The sequence below is a fragment of the Mesoplodon densirostris genome, chromosome 6 (assembly GCF_025265405.1).
Source record: "Mesoplodon densirostris isolate mMesDen1 chromosome 6, mMesDen1 primary haplotype, whole genome shotgun sequence".
NCBI lineage: Eukaryota > Metazoa > Chordata > Mammalia > Artiodactyla > Ziphiidae > Mesoplodon > Mesoplodon densirostris.
The window spans coordinates 46,038,608-46,059,056 of record NC_082666.1 but is presented as its reverse complement, the minus strand read 5'-3'; the positions used below and the strand labels follow the sequence as shown (position 1 = coordinate 46,059,056).

At 50.6% G+C, this 20,449-nt stretch overlaps 1 protein-coding gene and 1 non-coding gene across 3 annotated transcripts in view; both read right to left on the bottom strand.

The window, feature by feature from the left end:
* Positions 1 to 2,037: 2,037 nt before the first annotated feature.
* UBAP2 (ubiquitin associated protein 2) overlaps positions 2,038 to 20,449 on the bottom strand; it is a 129,168-nt gene continuing 110,756 nt past the window's right edge. Inside the window, exons 16-29 of one of the 2 annotated variants that reach the window (XM_060101809.1) lie at positions 18,884 to 19,097; positions 15,201 to 15,240; positions 12,901 to 13,084; positions 11,925 to 11,994; positions 7,341 to 7,536; positions 6,447 to 6,538; positions 6,235 to 6,282; positions 3,793 to 3,871; positions 3,364 to 3,569; positions 2,989 to 3,088; positions 2,797 to 2,904; positions 2,587 to 2,654; positions 2,328 to 2,507; positions 2,038 to 2,243 (exon numbers count right to left, since the gene is read on the bottom strand). In XM_060101809.1, coding sequence (XP_059957792.1) covers positions 2,148 to 2,243; positions 2,328 to 2,507; positions 2,587 to 2,654; positions 2,797 to 2,904; positions 2,989 to 3,088; positions 3,364 to 3,569; positions 3,793 to 3,871; positions 6,235 to 6,282; positions 6,447 to 6,538; positions 7,341 to 7,536; positions 11,925 to 11,994; positions 12,901 to 13,084; positions 15,201 to 15,240; positions 18,884 to 19,097 — 1,681 coding nt within the window. In that variant the 3' untranslated portion in view covers positions 2,038 to 2,147. The remainder of the gene's footprint in view (positions 2,244 to 2,327; positions 2,508 to 2,586; positions 2,655 to 2,796; positions 2,905 to 2,988; positions 3,089 to 3,363; positions 3,570 to 3,792; positions 3,872 to 6,234; positions 6,283 to 6,446; positions 6,539 to 7,340; positions 7,537 to 11,924; positions 11,995 to 12,900; positions 13,085 to 15,200; positions 15,241 to 18,883; positions 19,098 to 20,449) is intronic. The other variant, XM_060101810.1, reaches the window with a different exon arrangement.
* On the bottom strand, positions 13,733 to 13,814 carry LOC132492839 (small nucleolar RNA SNORD121A). The gene has a single exon (XR_009532894.1). It is a non-coding gene; the product is annotated as a small nucleolar RNA SNORD121A (small nucleolar RNA).

Below are 20,449 nucleotides of genomic sequence, written 5' to 3'. Positions count from 1 at the left end.
TGGGATGACCCTCTTCTTTTTTTGTGTATTAAAATTAAAAGGTGGTCTTAATACTTCCTCTGTTCCTTGCAGATTATGCACGGGACTCAGCTGAAAAACTGAAACAAAAACCAAATATTGCCCACCTGCCTTTTGACAGTCTGCTCAACTCACCTCCTTGCAGAATAAATATCCCCAAATCCTTACCAGCTTTTAAGAAAGGTTATTAAAGACAAAACCATTTGTTAACCTTAATTCTGAAATAGGGCACAATCTGCCAGTTCAAGTAGGTCGATGAAGTGATGGAGGAGTGCTCCACTGCCCTCCTTAGGCAAGTTTTCTGTTTTCATTGTCACTTGTCAACTTCCCGCTGCTAAAAGAAGGGATCAGGAAGCAATAGATCACATAATTTAGTAAGTTTCAGTTGTGGACACTTACTTTTTTTTTAAGCCAGCAGTGCTTGACCTATCTGACGGATGACCATTGATACTGGAGGTCAAAAACAGACAAGGTAAAGACTGTACCCCTGGGTTGGTTCTGGCACGCTGACTTGAAACGGGATGCTATAATACCTCGGGCAACACCTCAAGGCCTTGAGCTAGCTGCCAGGCTGGACTACAGCTGCGCCTCAGACAAGTATGGAGATCTGCCTCCTGGTGGACACGTGGATAGTTTTACAGCCCCAGTTCCTTCTGGAATTAGGAGGGAGGAGCTTAAGAGAAGTCAGAATCCTGGCCCCAGGTGAACGGTTCCTTGGGACTTTCTGGAGCAGGTATTTAGCCCAGGACCCACTTACCTACTTCACACCACCCTGGCTCACTAGTCATCTGTCCCGCCACAGTCCTCGGCGGTCAATCAAGATTGCGTTTGGTTGATGAAGAGCAAAGGACAGAGAGGTTTAGCTGTGCAAACTTACTCTCTCACAGGCCTGGAACTGTATTCTCAGAGTTCTTACCTTTGTTCCTTTGGAAAAGAAATTACCCTACCCTAATATTCCTGTTGACAAGACCCTTTTAGAGACTGCCTTGTCCCCTAAGTCTGTTACAGAGTTGCAAGAAAAACAAAGGTAACCGTTGATAAGCACTGTCAGGAGGGTTAGCTACCTTGTCAGCTGCGTCCTTTACCTTTTCCCTCCCTGAATGCTGATTGTTTTGGGGCAAGAGAAGGGCCCAGCAAAGCAAGGAATACCCACTGAAGCCCTGACACCCTGATATCAGAAGCCTGTGACCACATGAGCTCTACTTCAGCCCTGTGAAGTCCAGGATACCTGGAACCATAATGAAGATGGTCTCTGCCCTGAGCTCTGAGTCACACCACACAGAGAAAGTATGCTCTCAGAACTTTATTAGGTGGAGTTTGGGCAAAAGAGAAAACCTCTGAAACAGTTGCCCACTTGGTTCAGGACGACTGGAATAGAGGAGCCTTTGCTTGGAGACATGTTGTCACTGAGATGAAAGCATATCTTTGATTTTTTTTTTTTTTAAAGGGGAGCTGACTGGCTGAGTATCTCTGAGCGCAAATTCAGATTATTTTAAAAATGGTCAGCCAGAGGAAGGCAAGTCTCTGGGGACAAGACCAGACCAGAAGCCGAAGCCCCTGCTCTCTGTGGAGACAAACAGGTGCCACCTCTATGTGGGTGGGGGGCAGGGCTATCTCTCTGCCATTCCCAGATCAAGGTTTGGAGGGAGGGGAACAAGACAGATGACAAAAGGACCAGTTTCTCAAAAAGCAAGGGATAAAGTAATTACACAGGGACGAAAACTCAAAAGAGTGGTTTACAAGGGAGCGAGATGAGTCGTGATTCTTCATTGGTACCTGACCCCAGTCCCCAAACTACCTCGAGCCAGCTCCTTCCAGACGCTGCCTGCCGGAGGGCTCTGTAGAAGGCCTGAAGGCAGAAGGGGGAAAGGGGGCTGCTTCTGCTACAGCGAGAAGGGGCTTGAGTGGGGAGAGGAGCAGCTGCTCCCCCCTCCCCCAAGCCTTCTACCACATTTACAAATACATACATAAATACATTACATACAACAGGGAGTCTGGGAGGCAGGCTCCCCACAGAGGCTCGGCTGACACAGCTACACGTCTCAGAAACTCTGGGGAAGGGCGCCGGGCTCCGTGTGCGCTCTCCTGCCCGGGGTAGGCCCTGCCCCGGCCCCCCCGCTCTTCAGGGTTCAGTTTGTCCAGTATGGAGAGTTGCCGTAGGCAGGTTTGGAGGCTTGCGACTTGGGCTGCAGGGAGCTGGGCTGGCTGCGCTGACCGGAGCCGCTCTGAGGAGGAGGAGAGAAGGCTGTCAAGGCTGCAGCAGAGCCCCCAGCCCAGGGCAGGATGGCCACCTGCTCCACCGGGCTCACCTGAGCGTCCTGCGGGAGGTGGTGGTGCAGCAGCTGTGAGTGAGGCTGCTGGTGGGCGGGCAGGATGTGCACGAGCGGTGAGGGCGCGTAACCGGGGCCCAGGGGCCCAGGGGAGCCCAAGGCCGAGGGCAGGCTGAACGGTGGCGGGGTCCCCGCGTGAAATCCCTGCCTGTCGAAAGTCTGCAGGGCAGAGGGACGACAGTGAGGCTCGCTTGGAGGCACTCTGCCAGCCCTCCCGCCAGCACCAGCCCTCCCTCACCTGAGTCTTGCTGTAGACGGACCCGGTCACGTCAGGGAGGCCGGGGGCGCTCGAAGACGCCGACACTCCTAGAAGGAAAAGCAGCTGTTCCCACGGCAGCTGGCCCCAGCGCCAGCCTCCCCCGGCTCCAGGGGCCCTCTGGGGCAGCCTCGCCTGAGGAGGAGTCGGGAGGAGACGACTGCTCTGGGCCGCAATCCTGGAAAGGCCTACCTTTGCCAGGCCCAGCACCTGAAGACTTGCTCTGTGCCTGCGATGATCCACCATAGCCGCCCTTGGTGTAGTCTCCTGCTGCTGCCCCCTGGCTCACGTCATCGTAACCTAGCACGGCAGGGGACAAGAGGCACGTGTGAGCGAGGTGAGCCTGTCCTTCCTGTGCCTCTCCGTGGCAGGAGCACCCCTCACCTGCGCTGTAGCTGTGCTGGCCATAGCCACTGGCCTGCTGGAAAGGGGTGGTGGGGCTGCTGAGGCTCACACCGTGCTGCTTGGCTGAGGCCGAGGGGACCTGGTGGCAGGCAAGCAGGAGAGGCATTAGTAGGGGGACAGAGCCGGGGGAGCAGGTTACCCCGGCTTAGCCTCAGGCAGCAGGTGGCACAACCACTAGGGAGGCGTCTTCAGTAGCGCAACACGCTAGATCTCAAAACAGATGGGAAAGGAACCTCGCCCCCAAGCCGGACTCATTCCTCAAGGCCAGGTGACACTCTGAGTGGGGACCTGTCCCTCCCCCACTGCTTCTGCTCCCTGGAGCTGGAGTAACACCCCCCACCCCCGAATACTCACAAACACGGTGGGCCCATACTGAAAGGCACTGGGTACGCCTGTATAGTAGGGGAGGCCAGTGTAGCTGTAGCCAGGTGGCAGGGCAGGGTTCAGAAAGGGCTGCTGGGCTGTGTGGTGGGCCTGGGACTGGCTCTGCTGGGGCTGAGCCAGGGTGGTGGCAGGTGCAGGGGACGCAGAGTCTCCTCGGCCAAACTTTGTGACATCACCTGGGAGAAACGGGGCACTGAATCCAGTCACTGCCCCCTATCCAGCCAGGAAAAAGCCAGACTGGTCCCTGTGAACAGGAACAGGCCTGGCTGCCAGCTCAACAACAGGAAGCTGGCAGGTCTCTGCAGCTCTTCTGCGTCTGTTTCCAGACTCCTGGGATGAGCCACAGGCCAGTCCGATGACCACTCCGCCCCCATGCCTAGACCCCTGAACAAGACTAACCTGAATAGGGATTATTAGCAAGGCTCCCATCTCGACCGGTGAGGGCTGCGGGTGTAGTGAAAGGAATCCCATAGTAATCCTAGGAGAGACCAGAGGGGTTCAGTCAGCACAAGAGCCTCACCCCACTCCCAGGACAGCAGAACCTGCAGGCAGTACGGGTGCTCCAGGCAATGGCACATTCCCCAGGCCGACCAGACCGCAGGGACGTCACAGGCACACCACCAGAGGGCAGCACTCACAGAGAATTCAAAACAAATGGTGCCGGTCAGAGCTGTGCAGTGTGGCAGGCACACAGCATGCAGACACACTGACCGACCCCTCAGCCTTCCCCGGGCAGAGCCAGCGGAGGCCCAGTCACACACATCCATTCTACAGCACAGATGGATGCTGGTGAATGTCACGGGCCAAACCAACTCTACTGGCTTCTCCGGTGAGAGGGATTCTGAAGGGCAGCTAGGAAGGTTAACAGGACAAGGAGAAACCTGAGGAGGAGGAGGGGCCTAGAGGGTTCAACAGGGGTCAGGTCCTGAGCTAGGAGAGACCACCCACTCTGCCCTGGCAACGCTGACGCTGCACAGGAGTCAGGACACGTGTGGATGCGGAGGCGGAGCACGGTGGAGCTCTAGGGAGACGGCAAGGCCTGCCCTGACCCTCACTCACCGCCCAGGGCTCTGGCAGCCCCGTGAGCCAAGGGAAAGCCCTCCTGCTTTCCTCGTGGGCAGCCGTGTCTAGGAAAGGCACCTACAGCCTCCTCTGGCCCCACCTCCTGGACACCTCCAGGAAATCCACGGCACCCTCCGACCAGAACCACGACCGAAGGCAGGGCTAGGAAAGCACAGTTAGTAGAACACAAGCGGGGACAGGCCTGGAGGAAGCCCAGGAGGGGGAGCTCTTTCGCACAAGAAAATCCAAAGGTGGAAATGAGGCACAAAAGTACCAGAATCTAAGAAATGACCAAAGGGGAAAATGAAAGAAATGCATCTGAAAAGGCAGGCTCAGAGGTGATTGCTTCTAAGGCACAAAAAGACTGAAGGAATATGAAGCAGCCCAGGATGATTCCCAGGGCTAGAATCCCACCGAGTCATTCCTAGGGGCCCAACCAGGCACCACCTTCAGACTCATTCAGGACCACCTCCTGCATCCCACCTCTGATGCCCTGGGGCTCCTGGCTGCAGGTTTCCTGTGTCAGGGGGACTAGGGCCACTTCTGGTTCCCCTGCAAAGCCCTAGGGCTTAAGGCATCCCCAGAAACCGTAAGTTCTGTTTTCCGCCCTAGAAATCTGTCATCATGTCCTCAATATCCTTTCTGGGCCCTCCAGGAACATGGGCAGCAGCTGGACAGTCCCGCAGGCCCCTTGAGCAGCAGTGTGACTGGCTGCTGGTTTGCACACTGGGTAAGAGCTGCCCAGCTACCAACCTATGGAAACATTCCAAGCAGATGAAGGGGTCTTCTGAGAGACACGAGCTTCAGCCGCTGGGGCCCGGGAGGTAGAGGTGGTTCCTGCAGCTGCCTGAGCTCTCTGTGGCCAGCCCAAGAGGGGCTAACACCAGTGGAGAGGAGTCTGAGGAAGGACACCTCACCTCCACTTGGGGAAGAGGAAAGACCATACCCAGGGGAGTGGACATTGGGGTCCAAATAGCTATTCACTCCCAGTGTCACAGATGTGGCAGATGCCCTGGTCTGCTGCAAATGATCAGGAGTCTGGGAAATGCCAGACCAAGAAGGGGGTGGCGGTACAGGAGCCTGCAGGCTGTCCGGGCAGGAAGCGTGCCTCGTCCTGCACCGCTTCTGCACTGCAGTCCTGCTCGTGTGGCCGTCCCAGAGGAGGCCCAGTGCTTCATCCTGGTAGCAAGGGCCAGAATAAAGAGGCAGAGTGCTGCCCTCAGAGCGAGGCTGCAGCAACCAGAGAGACCCTGGGGCCGGCGTTCTACACGGGACGGCAGGCTAAACCCAGAAGGGCCCTCGAAGACTGCCGGCTCCAGCCACTCACTCAGAAGGACAAAGCGGCCATCACGAGCATCGCCAACGGCCACTTCAGAAGCCAAAAAACACGAGATGGTACTTCGGAGAGGACTTTATAAAAAGTCTAGGGGCACGTAAGCAGCGCCATGTCCTGTGTGTTTGTTTGCTTTGGTGGGGGGAGGGGTGGAACTTGAGGGAAGAGAAGGACCCACGTTTGGTAGGGACACTGCCTACTGGGGCCCCAGGTCCCAATGATCTTCAAGATCCCCAGGCACGAGCACAGGACGCTCGAGTGCCCAGGCTGTAGGTACAGCAGGCACAACCACCAAATGGAAGCAGCATTCTCAGCTGTGGTGCTGAGGGAAGTCCTCAGGCTGAGTGTCCTGAAGGCCAGAGAGGGCGGCAGTCACGGCCACGCGGGTGAGATGCGCGAGACTCAGAGCCTGAATCCCCCCCGCCACCACCCCAAATCCCACTCACCATCGGCAGCCGTGACTGCAGCATCTGGAGCTCGTCATAGCCATAAATCTGTGTGAGGACCAAAAAGGCTGTTAGATGCCCTGCCTTGACGGAGTCTAGCTGGAGAAACGCCCGGGATCCGAGCGGCAGAGGTGGGCTCAGGGAAGGAGCAGCAGCAACCCAAGGCCCCCAGGTCCTGCCGGGGGCCGGCCCAGAGCCCCACGTGCGCTCACCGGGTAGGCAGGAAGCAGTCCTCCGGGGCCCACGAGGTACTGGCTGTGCAGCAGGGGAGGCGCCCCCTGGGGCAGGCTGGGGGGCGCTTTGCCTGTGAAGGCAAACTCAAATGGAGTGAAGGGGCCACCACAAGGGCGAGATTCCTCAGGTACGGTGGGCACGGCGGGTGTCGAGCCCACTGTCATGGTGCCGTCCCAGACGAGGCCACGGGCAAGAGGGGAGGGCAGCAGCGGAGAGAAACGGAAGCCATGCTGGGGGCGGGGGAGACAGAGCACGTGCCACCACATCCAGGCTGTGTTACCAGAGGGGTCCGCGCCCTGCGGCACAAAACACCGCCACCCTCTCTTGAAGGCCGCACTGCGCCGAGAGGGCCCGAGCAGCAGGAACCGCCTGCCCCTCAGAACAAAGCAGGCCGGGCAGTGCCAGGAGAGGCACAGCTGGGCCCAAGGCGAGCGAGCAGTCGCTACCAAACCACAGTCTGCTGGGCCCACACAGACTGCCCGGGTCTGGCTGCCAGGCAGTCACAGCAAGAGCAGAAGAGCCCACGAGAGCTGCTCCGTCATCTCAGCGCCAGGGATGAGCGAGGCCAGGGAAGAATGGGGCGCTACGAGCACAAAGGCTGCCAGGGATCTGCCCAGGGCAGCGTGCCCCCAGACACTGATTTCAGAATCACCCAGAACCTGGCCCCCCACATTAGCTCTGGAAGATCCGGCCTCAAGAGGTGAGTGGAACAAAGATGACAAGCAAGTGGCGGCACAGCCGGAGGGAGACTGTGAGCTTCCGATGCTCGTGGACCCCCCCAGGCCTGCCCCCCTCGGCCTCCTCCCGGGAAGCAGACGGCACCTTCACCTTCGAGGGGCGGGGGAGCCGGAAAGGCCCCGGGCGGCACACACCTGAGGTCACCGAGGGCGTGGCCCTGGCGCTGCTGCTGGGGGCACTCGCAGCGGTACCGCCCAGGCAGAGGCTGTTGAGCGTGTTCCTGCTGCTCGGCAGGCTGAGCCCTGAGGATGCAGCACTCGAGGCACAGGTGGCTGCCGTTGAGAAGGCGGCCGAGGGCTGGAGGGGAGGGGCGCTCTCCACGCCGGCACGCTGGCAAGACAAAAGCCAGGACACATGGGTCTGGGGGCAGTGCACGAGAACCGGCCTGGCCTCTGTGCCCGCAGTCTCAGGTGGACCAGTGTGCTCACCGTGGCCTCTCACACTGCAGCCATATTAGGCTATCGGGACCCAACTCATCAGCTGAGCTATCAAGACCGTTAAAATGGAGATTTACGATCAAAAAACCCTCCGAAAAAATCATCGAAGTTGCTCAGGCTTTGGTAAGTGAAACAAAGCACAGACACAGACGAGCACAGAACATCTCAATATGAGGTGAAAACCCACCTCACAGAAAAGCAAGGAGCCTCAGGAGAGTCGAGCCTGGGGCCACAAGCAGCCCAGCCCAAGTCAGAGCCTTCCTGGCTCCTCTGACCTGAAGTCACAGGTGGCCAAGAGAGGCCTTTGCTCCAGGATCTGGTGACACTTTGTAGGTCACCAGGGACTACTACCAAGCAGGGCCCGGCCCGGCCCTATGCCTGCCCGACAAGAGCCACCGAGGAAAGAAGGGCAAAGCCTAGCAGAAAGCTGTGAAGAGCCTGAGTGCCAAGGGTCCTGCCCAGCTGCTACTAAACAAAGCATCAGGAAGGGCTTCAAGGGCTGAGGGGCGGGTGGAAGAGATACACCTGGCTGGGCAAAGCAAGGGTCAAAGACGGAGGAAAAGGCTCTGTAAGACTGAGACCAGCCTCCAAATCAGAAAAGAAGCTGGGAAACTCCTGGAGGGGAAGCTGAAGAAGAGGAAAGACCCGGGAGAAAGGGGGCCACCATGCGCTCTGCTTTCCACGGCACAGACGGCACCGTGCGAGTCCCAGCCCCGCGGGCAGCCCTGCCCACCCGAGCACTAGTATCCAGAATCGGCTCAGCAAGTGAAGACCGCTGAAATTATGGTCTTCTGGGGCTCCTCAGGACTCCTGCCCCTTCCGCCTAGATGGACAGAACCAGGGAGACAAGAGCCCAGGGTAGGGCCAGGGCTGCCCAGCACCCATTCCATGGCCCCCTGCGAGGAGCCAAGGGCACCCGCCACAGGATCAGGAATGGCTCTGACCACCGCACTGTGATGGTGGCACTGGCCGCACAACCTTTCAAACCACAGGATTAAAAAAAGAAAAAAAAAAAAAGAACATTCCCAGACTGGGGAGTATGGGGAATCCACGGGAACTCCAGAGTCATCCAGCAAGCCTCTCCTGCCTTCAGTGGACCCTGGCGGCGTTCCTGTATCTGCCCCCTCACCTCTCAAATCTGTGAGGAAGACAAGTTGCTGGCTCGCTCGGACCATCCGACAGGGCTGCCACTCTGCCCCTCAGATGGGCCCAGAAAAGCACAGCTGCACCAAACCTTCCACAGAACACTAAGGGCAGGAGAAAACACTAGATTTCCTTTACAGACAAGGTACGAAAGACCTGGCTCTGTTAGACTATGATATATCCGACTATTCAAAAATCAATTCATAGGGCTTCCCTGGTGGCACAGTGGTTGGGAGTCCGCCGGCCGATGCAGGGGACACGGGTTCGTGCCCCGGTCTGGGAGGGTCCCGCATGCTGTGAAGCGGCTGGGCCCATAAGCCATGGCCGCTGAGCCTGAGCGTCCGGAGCCTGTGCTCCGCAGCAGAAGAGGCCGCAGCAGTGAGAGGCCCACATACCGCAAAAAAAAAAAAAAAAAAAAATCAATTCATAAAATGACAAACCTAGGAAAAATATTTGCACTTCCCATCACAAAGGGCTACCTACTAAGTCTCCCAACTATAGAAATAAAGACCACAGACCTGACAAGAAAATGAAAAATGTAAACAGCTCACCCAAAAGGAAATTAATGGCTTTCCAATATATAAAACAGATGCTCAAGCTCTTTCCATTAAACACTATACTGACAGGTCATTTTCCTATTAACACATTGGAAAAATACAAATATTTGGTAACATCATTTCAGGAGGTCATGGGGAAAGGACATTTCATTCTTTGCCAGTGAGATCTAAGTGGGTTAAAATCACTATGCAAGCAATTTGTATAAAATGACAAATGCCTAGCAATTCCACCTCCAGGGTTTACCCTCTAGACACAGCTGCACATGTGAAACATGTGCAGAAGGTTATACACCGTTGTTTGTACAGGCACATCTCATGTTCTTGTGCTTCTCAGATACTGCGTTTCTTACAAAGCGAGGGTCTGAAGCAACCCTGGGTCAAGAAAGTCTATCGGCACCATTTTTCCAACAGCATTGGCTCACTTCCTCTCTCTGTGTCACATTTTGGTAATTCTCACAATATTTCAAAAATCTTTTCATTATTATATTTGCTATAATGATCAGTGACCTCTGATGTTACAAATGCAAAAAGATTACAGCTTGCTCAAGGCTCAGGTGATGGCTAGCATTTTTAGCTAATAATATATTTTTAAATTATGTATGTTGTTTTTGTAAACATGTTATTGCACACCTTAACAGACTACAGTATAGTGTAAACAAAACTTATATGCACTAAGAAATCAAAAGATATATGACTCACTTTCCCACAATATTCCCACGGTGGTGGTCTATAACTGAACCCACAGTATTTCCAAGGTATCAAGACTGAAAATGGCCCTAAAGTTCCATCAGAGGAGGCCTGATTAAATAATGTAATGCAGCAGAGCTCCACTAAAAAAAAGAACTCTGATTCAACACAGAAACCTCCTGAAGACACACTGTTAAGTGAGGGAGAAAGATAAAGGACACTATGTAGAGAATACTCCCATTTATATTACAGGAAAAGAAAAAGGGCAGGAGGAAAACTACTATGTATGCATTTTATGGGTTTATAAAATACAAACTAGAGGATCAAGAACATAGTAGGAAAAGGGGTACAACCAAGTAGAAAAGAGACAAACTTTTCAGTATATATCTTTTTATGTCTTTCGTTATTGAATCTGTGACCACGTTAGCAATTGTACGAGGTGATTCTGGCTGTGGCCATTGGGACTGTAAGATTTGGGGTTTCCTGCTAAGACACAGAGTGCAGCTAACCCATGAGAGCAAGAGCTCTGGGCTCCAACACACAGTGCCCGGAACAGGAGGCCAACTCTGCAGGGCTCACAAAGCGGACATCTCAGGGCTCCTACTGGCCAAACAGGAGGCACTGGCTGGTGGGCAACTTACTCCAAGGGCAGAGATATTCACACCAATCTCTGCTATGAAGACAGTGATCTATGTGTTTTAAAACAAAGAATTATGGGTAAACTGATTTCACTTGGAAAGCTAGACTATGAAAGCCACGAGGTTAGCCAGGTCCTGATAAAGGGTAGGACCTGAATCTTTTCCATCGCTTCATTCTACAGCGAAAGATTTGACTTCTTCAGAGGAAACAAATTTCCCCCGGTTTCCCGACTCTCCCGTTCATCTGCACCTAAAACTTCCTTCCCTACTTGCGGAACATCTACTTCCACCTTGCGGAAGCCTGCTGTCTCCCAGGAGAGGGACACTGTGCTCTCTCCAGGCACCTTTCCTTCCACGTTCCAGCCTCCCCGGCTGCTAGCACAACACCCGCCCACTGCCCTGCCTCCTTGCACGGCCTGGCCGCCGGCCCTCAGCCCGCTCCGTCCAGACCGAGCCCTACCCGAGACCACGCTCCCAGCTCCACAGCTCAGAAGCCACACCTCCGCAAGCGCCATCTAGGTCACTCTTCAGCGCACCAGGACACTCGCCAGCTTGTGCGTCCACTCTTGCCTCTCCACACACACACTTCCTTCTTCAACAGCAACCTTCCCAAAGCCTCTGCCTCTGAGCTGGGGAAGACGGCCTGAGGCGGCAAGAGTGAAGCCTCCACGACCACCAGCAACCTGGACTGCAGTTACACTGACTGGGCTGTCAGTCTCAGAGACACACGCGCTCTCCCTTTCCTTTCAAGCACTCTCCCTACGGGGGGCTTCACAAAGTAACAGAGCGTTCCCCAGGAACACCGCTCTTGATTAAACTTGACTTTTAGTAGAGCCCACGCGGAAGTTAGCAACGAGTCTACCTTCCTCTAAAAAACTTGCAGAGACCCCAACATAAGAAGCCCCAGCAAATGAAACCAACCCTGCCAGGTAGAAAGGTCTCCTATCATGAACAGGGAGTTCAGTGAGTTCTTGGGAACAAATTCACCACCTGACAACAAATTCAGCCCTGCCAATCATCTATCAGGTATGGAGAACCAATTCTTCCACAGGGACGTGGACTTAGGAAGCAAGATGTCCTCCATGGTGCCTAGGAAATCATCTGTTCAAACCATGTACCTAGATGGAGACATTACAGCCAAGCTATGAGAGTATTTCAGATATTTAAAACCCACAAACTAAAGCCCCACCTGCACATGACTAAGCTCCAAGCTGGCTAAGCAGGGTGCTGGGCAAGGGAGCAGGGAAAACACTTACCGTGTGTGACGTGCTGGTGGAGAGCACCGTGTGCGCAGAGGAGAGGCTGCTCTGGTGGCCGGAGAGAGAGCTGGAAGACAAGGCAGAGCCCCACATGTGCACCGCCCAGCACTCCACCCAAGGGACCCACACGTCAGGAGGGCTGCACACGGGCTTGCCCATCCCTGCACATCCTTCCTTCTGTGTGGCCTTGGAACCCAGTCCAGGTGCTCTGTGGTTAGAAGTGATCTAAAGGGTCACTCACCATGAGGACCTGGGACATCCTGCCCTAGGAAGGCTACAGAGCCAGCTCAGACAACTCTAACCATTTGCTCTGCCGACCGTAAATGCTAAGAACAGGATTTGCACTAAGAACACGGCCAGCCCCAGAGAGCCCATTACATCTGCGTGTGAGGGAAGAAAGTTCCTACGTTCAACCCCACATGCCAGAGACAGAGCTTGAATTCCCATCAAATGCAGAACTCAAACCAAACGCTTTTGTTCCTGGCTACAGGAGGAAAGAGGAGAAGTCTACTCAGAAGACAGGGTGAGGACCAGACAAATCCCATTCTCCTGCACCCTGTTCTGATAACTTGATCTCTGATAGCACGACAAGTGCGAGGCAGTGACCTGCTCAGAAAACCCCCAGCACTCTCACCCCACATCACAGCAACGGGGCCCAGAATGCGGAGGAGAGACAAGGCTCGGGGCACCCTCCTGTGGGCTGAAGAAGAGTAGCAGTGACCCCTTGGACCCACCCGATTCCCAGGGGACCCAGGGCCCTATGACAGCAGGGGCACCACAGGCCAGCAAGGCTTTCACACTCGGCGCCTGTGAGACCCTCTACCCAGCCACCTACGCTGCGGCCTTACTGCACAAGGCCAGGACGTCCTGCAGAGAGCAACAGTGGGTTCTGCTCACGGCAACAGCCACGTAGAAGGGCTCCGGGACTTCACCCCCATGTGCCTCGGACCCTGGGCCCGTATTTTCCACATACCTGCTAAGCTGAGAGAGGGGGCTGCTGGACAGGTCGCCAGGCTGCGCCAAGGGGGGCAGAGCGGCAGTGTGCTGGGGTGCAGAGGGCAGAGGCGGGGTGCAGGAGGTGGTGCTGGGCAGGGAACCCACGGATGGGAGGGCGGAGGGGGCGTCTGTTGTCTCTGGAGCTGGAACAGATGAAGGAGCTGTGAAAAACAGGTCTGTTTAGCGCCAGAACCAACCGTTAAGTGTCAGAAGTAACGTTTTGTGACACGTCAGGCTCCGTTGAGACATATACAAAGTTACACCCCTGGGGAAAATGCGCAAGCATGCCACAGGTAGGCCCTTCTCTGTCTGCTGCGACTATGGAGAGGACTGTGAGAACACAGGCCCTAGGCAAGGAGGGAGATGACATCTTTACCAGCATATACGGCCCCTCTGGGGTGAACATACTCCTCCCAACTAAAGGAACCCGACCCTGAGCCACACCCAGAAAGGGAAAGAGGCTCTAAGGTTGACAAATACAGTTACATGAGCACAGCAAGGGAGAGTGAAAATCTGGTAGGCAAACCACCCAGGGGTTAGGTCTGCTTCTATCAAATGAGTATCAAATCAGGCTGACTTTGTGAAAGGTCACAGACAGTTTAGGGCAGGAAGGGGTTGAGAGCCCAGGGTACATATACTGTGGAGAGCTACACAGGCCTAAAATCTGCAGAAGACACCCCTGCTGTCCACACCTACTTCAAAAGCGCAGTGAGCACTTCCTTCGCATGTGCTTGAACAGAACAGACCTCAGAGCACACAAACGCACATGTTAGGCTTTCAGAAGAGCATGAGTGCGATCAATCCTAGCTGCAGAAAAGACTCAGTTTTAGTGCCATCCACACACACAACTCAGATATGTGCTTGGAAGTAAAGCATCATTGTCTTTTCCAGTTAGGAGGAGGCACAGCACCTTTCCTCAGGAGGCCCTGGGAGTCCAGGGGACACACACTGGTCTCCAAATGGAGGACAACCCGAAAACCAGAACACGCAGCAACAGGGCAACACGGCACAGTCAGTTCTTAAGAGTGGTCTTCACACCCCTGAGGCTTGATTTTTACTGACAGTCCTTCCCAAATGACACCTGTTCTTACAGAAACTAGATAAACACACCACAGATGTCCCTGGCCCCAAACTCACCTCCCTGAGTGTCGGATCACGTTAATGACAGGTTCGCAGAAAGCCTCTCAAAGGACGTGTGTTTGTATGAATTTGAGTGTGTGTGTGTGTGTGAGACAGAGAGAGAAAGGGGGGACGGGGGGGCGGTGGTTGGAGAAGAGAGCACAGGAGATAAAAACCTATCTAAAACGTGCACTATGTTTTACGGACATTTCACATCTCATTATCTCACTTAAAATCTCCAGTACACCTCTGTGTGCTCCCGACCCCATGCCTGGACAAAAGAAACTTCGCACCACGGCTTGTGGAATTCACACTTCCTGTGACATCCAATGTTCTCAGGGCTGCCCACGTTACCTGTTGCTCTGGCAGCCCAGAAACACCAAACCCAACTCGGGTAAATCACATGTGCCATTTCAATTCCAACTGAGGCCCACTCCTGGTCTGGCAAAAGCCCACGGCCACTCTCCAAAAATTCCTAAATAAAGAGGGTCTTTTTGACTTCCATACCAATAGTGGATACCCATTTGCTTTACTGAATGATGAATGAAAATCAGTTTCATTTTAGACTATGATCATAACCATAGATAAATTAGCTAAGAACAAAGGAAACAACTAACGGGGATTCACCTACACTCTCTCCAGTGATCACTGAGCTGTGCTGGATGTGGAGGGCCCCCTCCTTTTCTCCCAAGTGTTTACAGTGAGCAACTTTTTCTCTCTCTTCCTCACAATGTCTTTCCTGAACTAGCATGCCAATTTCTGCTTTAAATGTCTTTCACATTATTGAAGTGAGAGCCCTCTGAGCATCCTGGAACCTGGGCCTCTGAGCAAAGCATCTTTTAAATCCAGCGTACACTCTGCACTTGGGGGCGCAGTCTGACAAGGGCAGAATAATACAATACCTCCTCCTTGCTGTGGATGTAACATTTCTAATAATACCATCAGCTACAACCTGGTCACGGGGAATCTCTAGCTAAACTCTAAACCCAAAGAAATGATGCCAACGATGGATCAGACACAGCTCTCAGAAAAAATGTAAAAGGACTATTTTTGCAGAAATAGCCTTTGGCCAATCGTTTTCCCATCACATTAGCAACGCTCTTTTTCTGTCTGTGGTTTCCACCAGCCACGACAAGAATAGTTAGCTCATATACTTACTGTCTACTGTCTGCTGACTTCGACTACCACCATGTCCATTCTATAAGAAAGAGAAAAGAAAGTAAGTAAACCTGCAAAATCAAATGACAACCTAGATGACTTTCTACGGGACTTAGCCACAAACATATGAAGCATTATGAATTAAGCAAAGAACTATGGCCTATTTTGTTTTGTTTCTTAATAAAAGGAGAGGCAATACAACAAATTCTTAATAAATCTCAACAAGCTGACATTTTTTTAAAAAAACAAACTGGGTATTTAAGGAAGTAACAAGGATAAAACATAAGACCAAAAGCACAGGAAGTAATGAAACAGTCCTAAAAATTATTAAGCCGTAGGAAGGACTTAGGAATTCTCATTATACTGAAATCACCACAAGCCTTTCTGTCTCAAGCACATTCTGTCTCCTGAGTACCCCCCATACAAGAAAGAAAATGTTTCCAAATTATAACAAAGATAACTTTCATACAAGGAATTATCATATTTTATATTATTAACAAAATGGTTCTCTTCTCAGAGAAAGACGTTACTTTGAAACACGTTTTTTCCTGAACTGGGTGGGGAAAGAGTGAGTTAGGACTGTTTGGTAGTCAGTCCCCAAAAGAACAGGATCTGAAAACAACTGGTTTGAGTTAACCATAAAGCACTTCACTGGAACCTTCTCACAGAAGGAGGCATCCTCACAAGGAAAACTTTACTTCCACAGACTGGGTGGGGAGACCCGGCAAAGAGTGACTGACACTGGAACCTACAGGGCTCAGACACTGGTCCTGGATGGGAGAAGGAAGCTGAGGAAATGACCTTCTCACAAATGTCAAAACTACTACTACTAAAAAAAAGACAAACCTTATAGCTTTTGACTCTGCCTTAACCAAAATCCAGTACAATTTCTGCTCATAAAATCTTATTTACAACACATTTTAGTCTTAAAACAATGAGATTATATATAAGAAATGTAGACAATAAAACAGAACTGCTAGGGAAAAACAAAACAAGAGTTAAAAGACTAAAGTCAGAGAAAGGGAAACACCAATATACAAAGATAGGTGGAAAGCAATCAGAGTTCTACTCTTCTGCCTCCCTCTCAACAGGGGTTCACTGTTCAGTAAATACATACACATGATATCAAGCATGTGCAGCCAAGACAGCACAAACCCTGACATACAAAGTCTTCTCAAAACTACACCAGACAAAAAAATAGAAAAGGGGAATGAAACAGCTGCCATCATACCTTAGGAACACTTCATCCCACCTAGAAAATCATTTTTTAAATTTATTTGGCTGTGCCGGGTCTTAGTTGTGAGCATGCGGTATCTTAGTTGCAAGCATGTGGGATCTAGTTCCCTGACCAGGGATTGAACCCAGGACCCCTACATTGGCAGCGTGGAGTCTTAGCCACTGGACCACCAGGGAAGTCCCTAGAAAATCATTTTTAAATACAAACAACGGAACAACAAGGTCCTACTGTATAGCACAAGGAACTATATTCAATATCTTATAATAATCTATAATGGAAAAGAATCTAAAAAAGAATATATGTGTATAACTGAATCACTTTGCTGTATACCTGAAACTAACACAACATTGTAAATTAACTATACTTCGATTAAAAAATATTATAAACAAAACCAAAAAACTCCACAAACAATGGACAAATTGACACAACAAAGGAGCCATATTATTTGGGATGGGGGAAATTCTAGGCAGAAGCATGGTGGGAACAAAAATGAAGTATCAGATGATAGGGAGAGATCAGAAATCTGGTTCAATTAGCTGAGCAAGAAACGAGGTGAACAGTGATACAGACAAGCAGAACAAGAGGTAAAGTTAGAGCTGGAACTGAGATGTCATGGAGATGACAGATTTAAGCACACAGTCTGATTTATGTTTTAGAAACTATAGACCAGCACGTTCCAAGGCAACGGAATATTCTTTTTTTTCCCAATTATTTATTTATTTTTGGCTGCAATGGGTCTTTGTTGCTGCACGCTGGCTGTCTCTAGTTGTGGTGAGCGGGGGCTACTCTTTGCTGTGGTGCGTGGGCTTCTCATAGTGGTGGCTTGTATTGTTGCAGAGCATGGGCTCTAGGCACACGCGGGCTTCAGAAGCTGTGGCACGCAGGCTCAGTAGTTGTGGCGCACGGGCTTAGCTGCTCCACAGCATGTGGGATCTTCCCGGACCAGGGCTCGAACCCGTATCCCTTGCATTGGCAGGCGGATTCTTAACCACTGTGCCACCAGGGAAGCCCGGGAACAGAATATTCTGCAATAATGGAAATACTGTCTGTGTGTGCTTGGTCTTATATTGTAGTGACTAACCATATCCAGACAGTGAGCATTAAAATGTGGTGTGTCTGAGAAACTGAACTTTTAATTGTGTATTTAATTTAAATAAACTACTACTACTACATGTGGCTAGTGGTTGCCATGTCGGAAATCACAAAAATAAACTTCTTAAAGAAGATATATGAAGAATACACGGCTTTTTAAAAATATGTAAACCAAGAAAGGCAAATACAACCAAGAAAGGTGGAAAATGAGAGCAACAAAATTTTGTACAGTAGAAAGCAGATGCCAGAGAGTAACTCTGACTTAGCTGACCGGGTAAAGCCAAATCGTAAGCAACTAGTAGGGAAAACCAGAAAACCACTCAACTTACATCAAGGAACCACACCAAGCAACTCAGTAATTGTACATATCACATAACTTTGGAAGTGGGTATGGAGGTAGGGCTAAACATAGGAGAAATGTTTTAAACTCTGTACAGCAGGGTGAATGCCCCCTTCCACCTTCTCCCACAGGCTCTAAACTTCATCAAGAGGGTAACACATGGCAAGGAGTACTATAAAAAAAAAAACACAGATTAAGTCAATGAAGACAAAACAAATTATTCCAACGGCAGCCTTCTATCTGCACTAGGCTCTTAAGACACTAACAGACAGGTATAGGCCCTACAGGGAAGAGACTAGAACAGTCCCTGGAGAATCCAAACAAACTCAACAGAAAAGGCCCACAGGGGCTGATGAAGGAACTCCCCACCCCTAGAGATATGGCCGCCCACACTGTCCCTCACGAAAACCCACATCCAACAACCTACCGCCACAGGCAGTTAACCTTTTAGTGTCAAGTGGGCGGCCTGGGGTCACCAGACATTTGAGGAAAACATCTAACATGAAGGTGGAAAAGGAAGGGAAGAAAAATCTCTTAAGTTGATACATATAAATATTTCCTCAGAATCTGAGAAGGAAACCTAAAAAAAGACAACGTACCCAAATTTCTGCTATGCCAATTCAATTGTTTTCATTATTTTCATGTTCTCATCCACTCTTTAAAGTAGCTCTCACTATAATGCTTGAATGTCTTTGCCTTACAGGAAAGTGAAATATTATAGACTATAGTCCCTGCCTACCCCATCCAAGCCACTCTGAACAACTCAGGGTATATCCTTACACTATCCTTATACCAAGTGCCTGGGTCCAGTCACACAATCCTTGTGCAAGGGTGCTTGAAACACAGGTTTCAAACGAGATGGCCACAAATGGCAAATCCAACAAACTATACGGATTCTACTTAAAAGGTTAGCCATTTTTAAAAGGAAATCTTAGCCAAAAAGCTTGATTTCCCAACTACACACTGAGCTCCAAATAGGATTTCCTCTGAGGAGAAACCGGAAACACCACTAACCGTGATGGTTCCTGGAGCTGACTCCGATGGACTCACAGAGCTTTGGTATGCGCTCCTGTCATGCACAGAACTCTGGTCGTAGGAGGAAGATGTTGTTACAGGACTAGTGGAGCTCAACGATGAGCTGGTCAGATTGGAGGAGGTAATGACTGAAGTTGTGTGGGTGGAGTTCTGCACTGCACTGGTCACTGCTAGGGAGGTATTCAAAGAGTCACTACAAAGAATAAAAGACATGAGACATAAATTTGTGTCACTTTACAGGTTTTCATGAAGTAGAGTGATTTCATCTCTTTATTGTCATATTCTAAATTAAATAATCGTATCTGTAACTACAAATTTACACTACTGCATTATTTATTTAGTTGTTAATTTTTCTCGTGCAGGATCCAATCCAGGATCATCTGCATTATTTTTTGGTAACATCTTTATTGGAGTTTAATTGCTTTACAATGGTGTGTTAGTTTCTGCTGTATAACAAAGTGAATCAGCTATACATATACATATATCCCCACAACTCCTCCCTCTTGCGTTTCTCTCCCACCCTCCCTATCCCACCCCTCTAGGTGGTCACAAAGCACCAAGCTGATCGTCCTGTGCTATGTGGCTGCTTCCCACTAGCTATCTGTTTTATTTTGGTAGTATATGTAAGTCCATGCCACTCTCTCACTTTGTCCCAGCTTCTTACCTGTCCCCCTCCCCGGGTCCTCAAGTCCATTCTCTACATCTGTGTCTTTATTCCTGTCCTGCCCCTAGGTTCTGAAGAACGTTAGTAGATTTTTTGATGATGGCCATTCTGATCGGTGTGAAGTGATACCTCATTGTGGTTTTGATTTGCACTTCTCTAATGATTAGTGATGTTGAGCATCCTTTCATGTGTTTGTTGGCAATCTGTGTATCTTCTTTGAAGAAATGTCTATTTAGGTCTTACACCCATTTTTGCATTGGGTTGTTTTGCTTTTTTGACATTGAGCTGCATGAGCTCCTTGTATATTTTGGAGATTAATCCTTTATCAGTTGCTTCTTTTGCGAATACTTTCTCCCATTCTGAGGGTTGTCTTTTCGCCTTGTTTATGGTTTCCTTTGTTGTGCAAAAGCTTTTAAGTTTCATTAGGTCCCATGTGTTTATTTTTGTTTTTATTTCCATTTCTCTAGGAGGTGGGTCAAAAAGGATCTTGCTGTGATTTATGTCAGAGTGTTCTGCCTATGTTTTCCTCTAAGAGTTTTATAGTGTCCGGTCTTACATTTAGGTCTCTAATCCATTTTGAGTTTATTTTTGTGTATGGTGTTAGGAAGTGTTCTAATTTCATTCCTTTTACATGTAGCTGTCCAGTTTTCCCAGCACCATTTATTGAAGAGGCTGTCTTTTCTCCATTGTATATTCTTGCTTCCTTTGTCATAAATTTGGTGACCATATGTGTGTGGGTTTATCTCTGGGCTTTCTACCCTGTTCCATGGATCTATATTTCTGTTTTTGTGCCAGTACCATACTGTCTTGATTACTGTAGATTTGTAGTATAGTCTAAAGTCAGGGAGCCTGATTCCTCCAGCTCCATTTTTCCTTCTCAA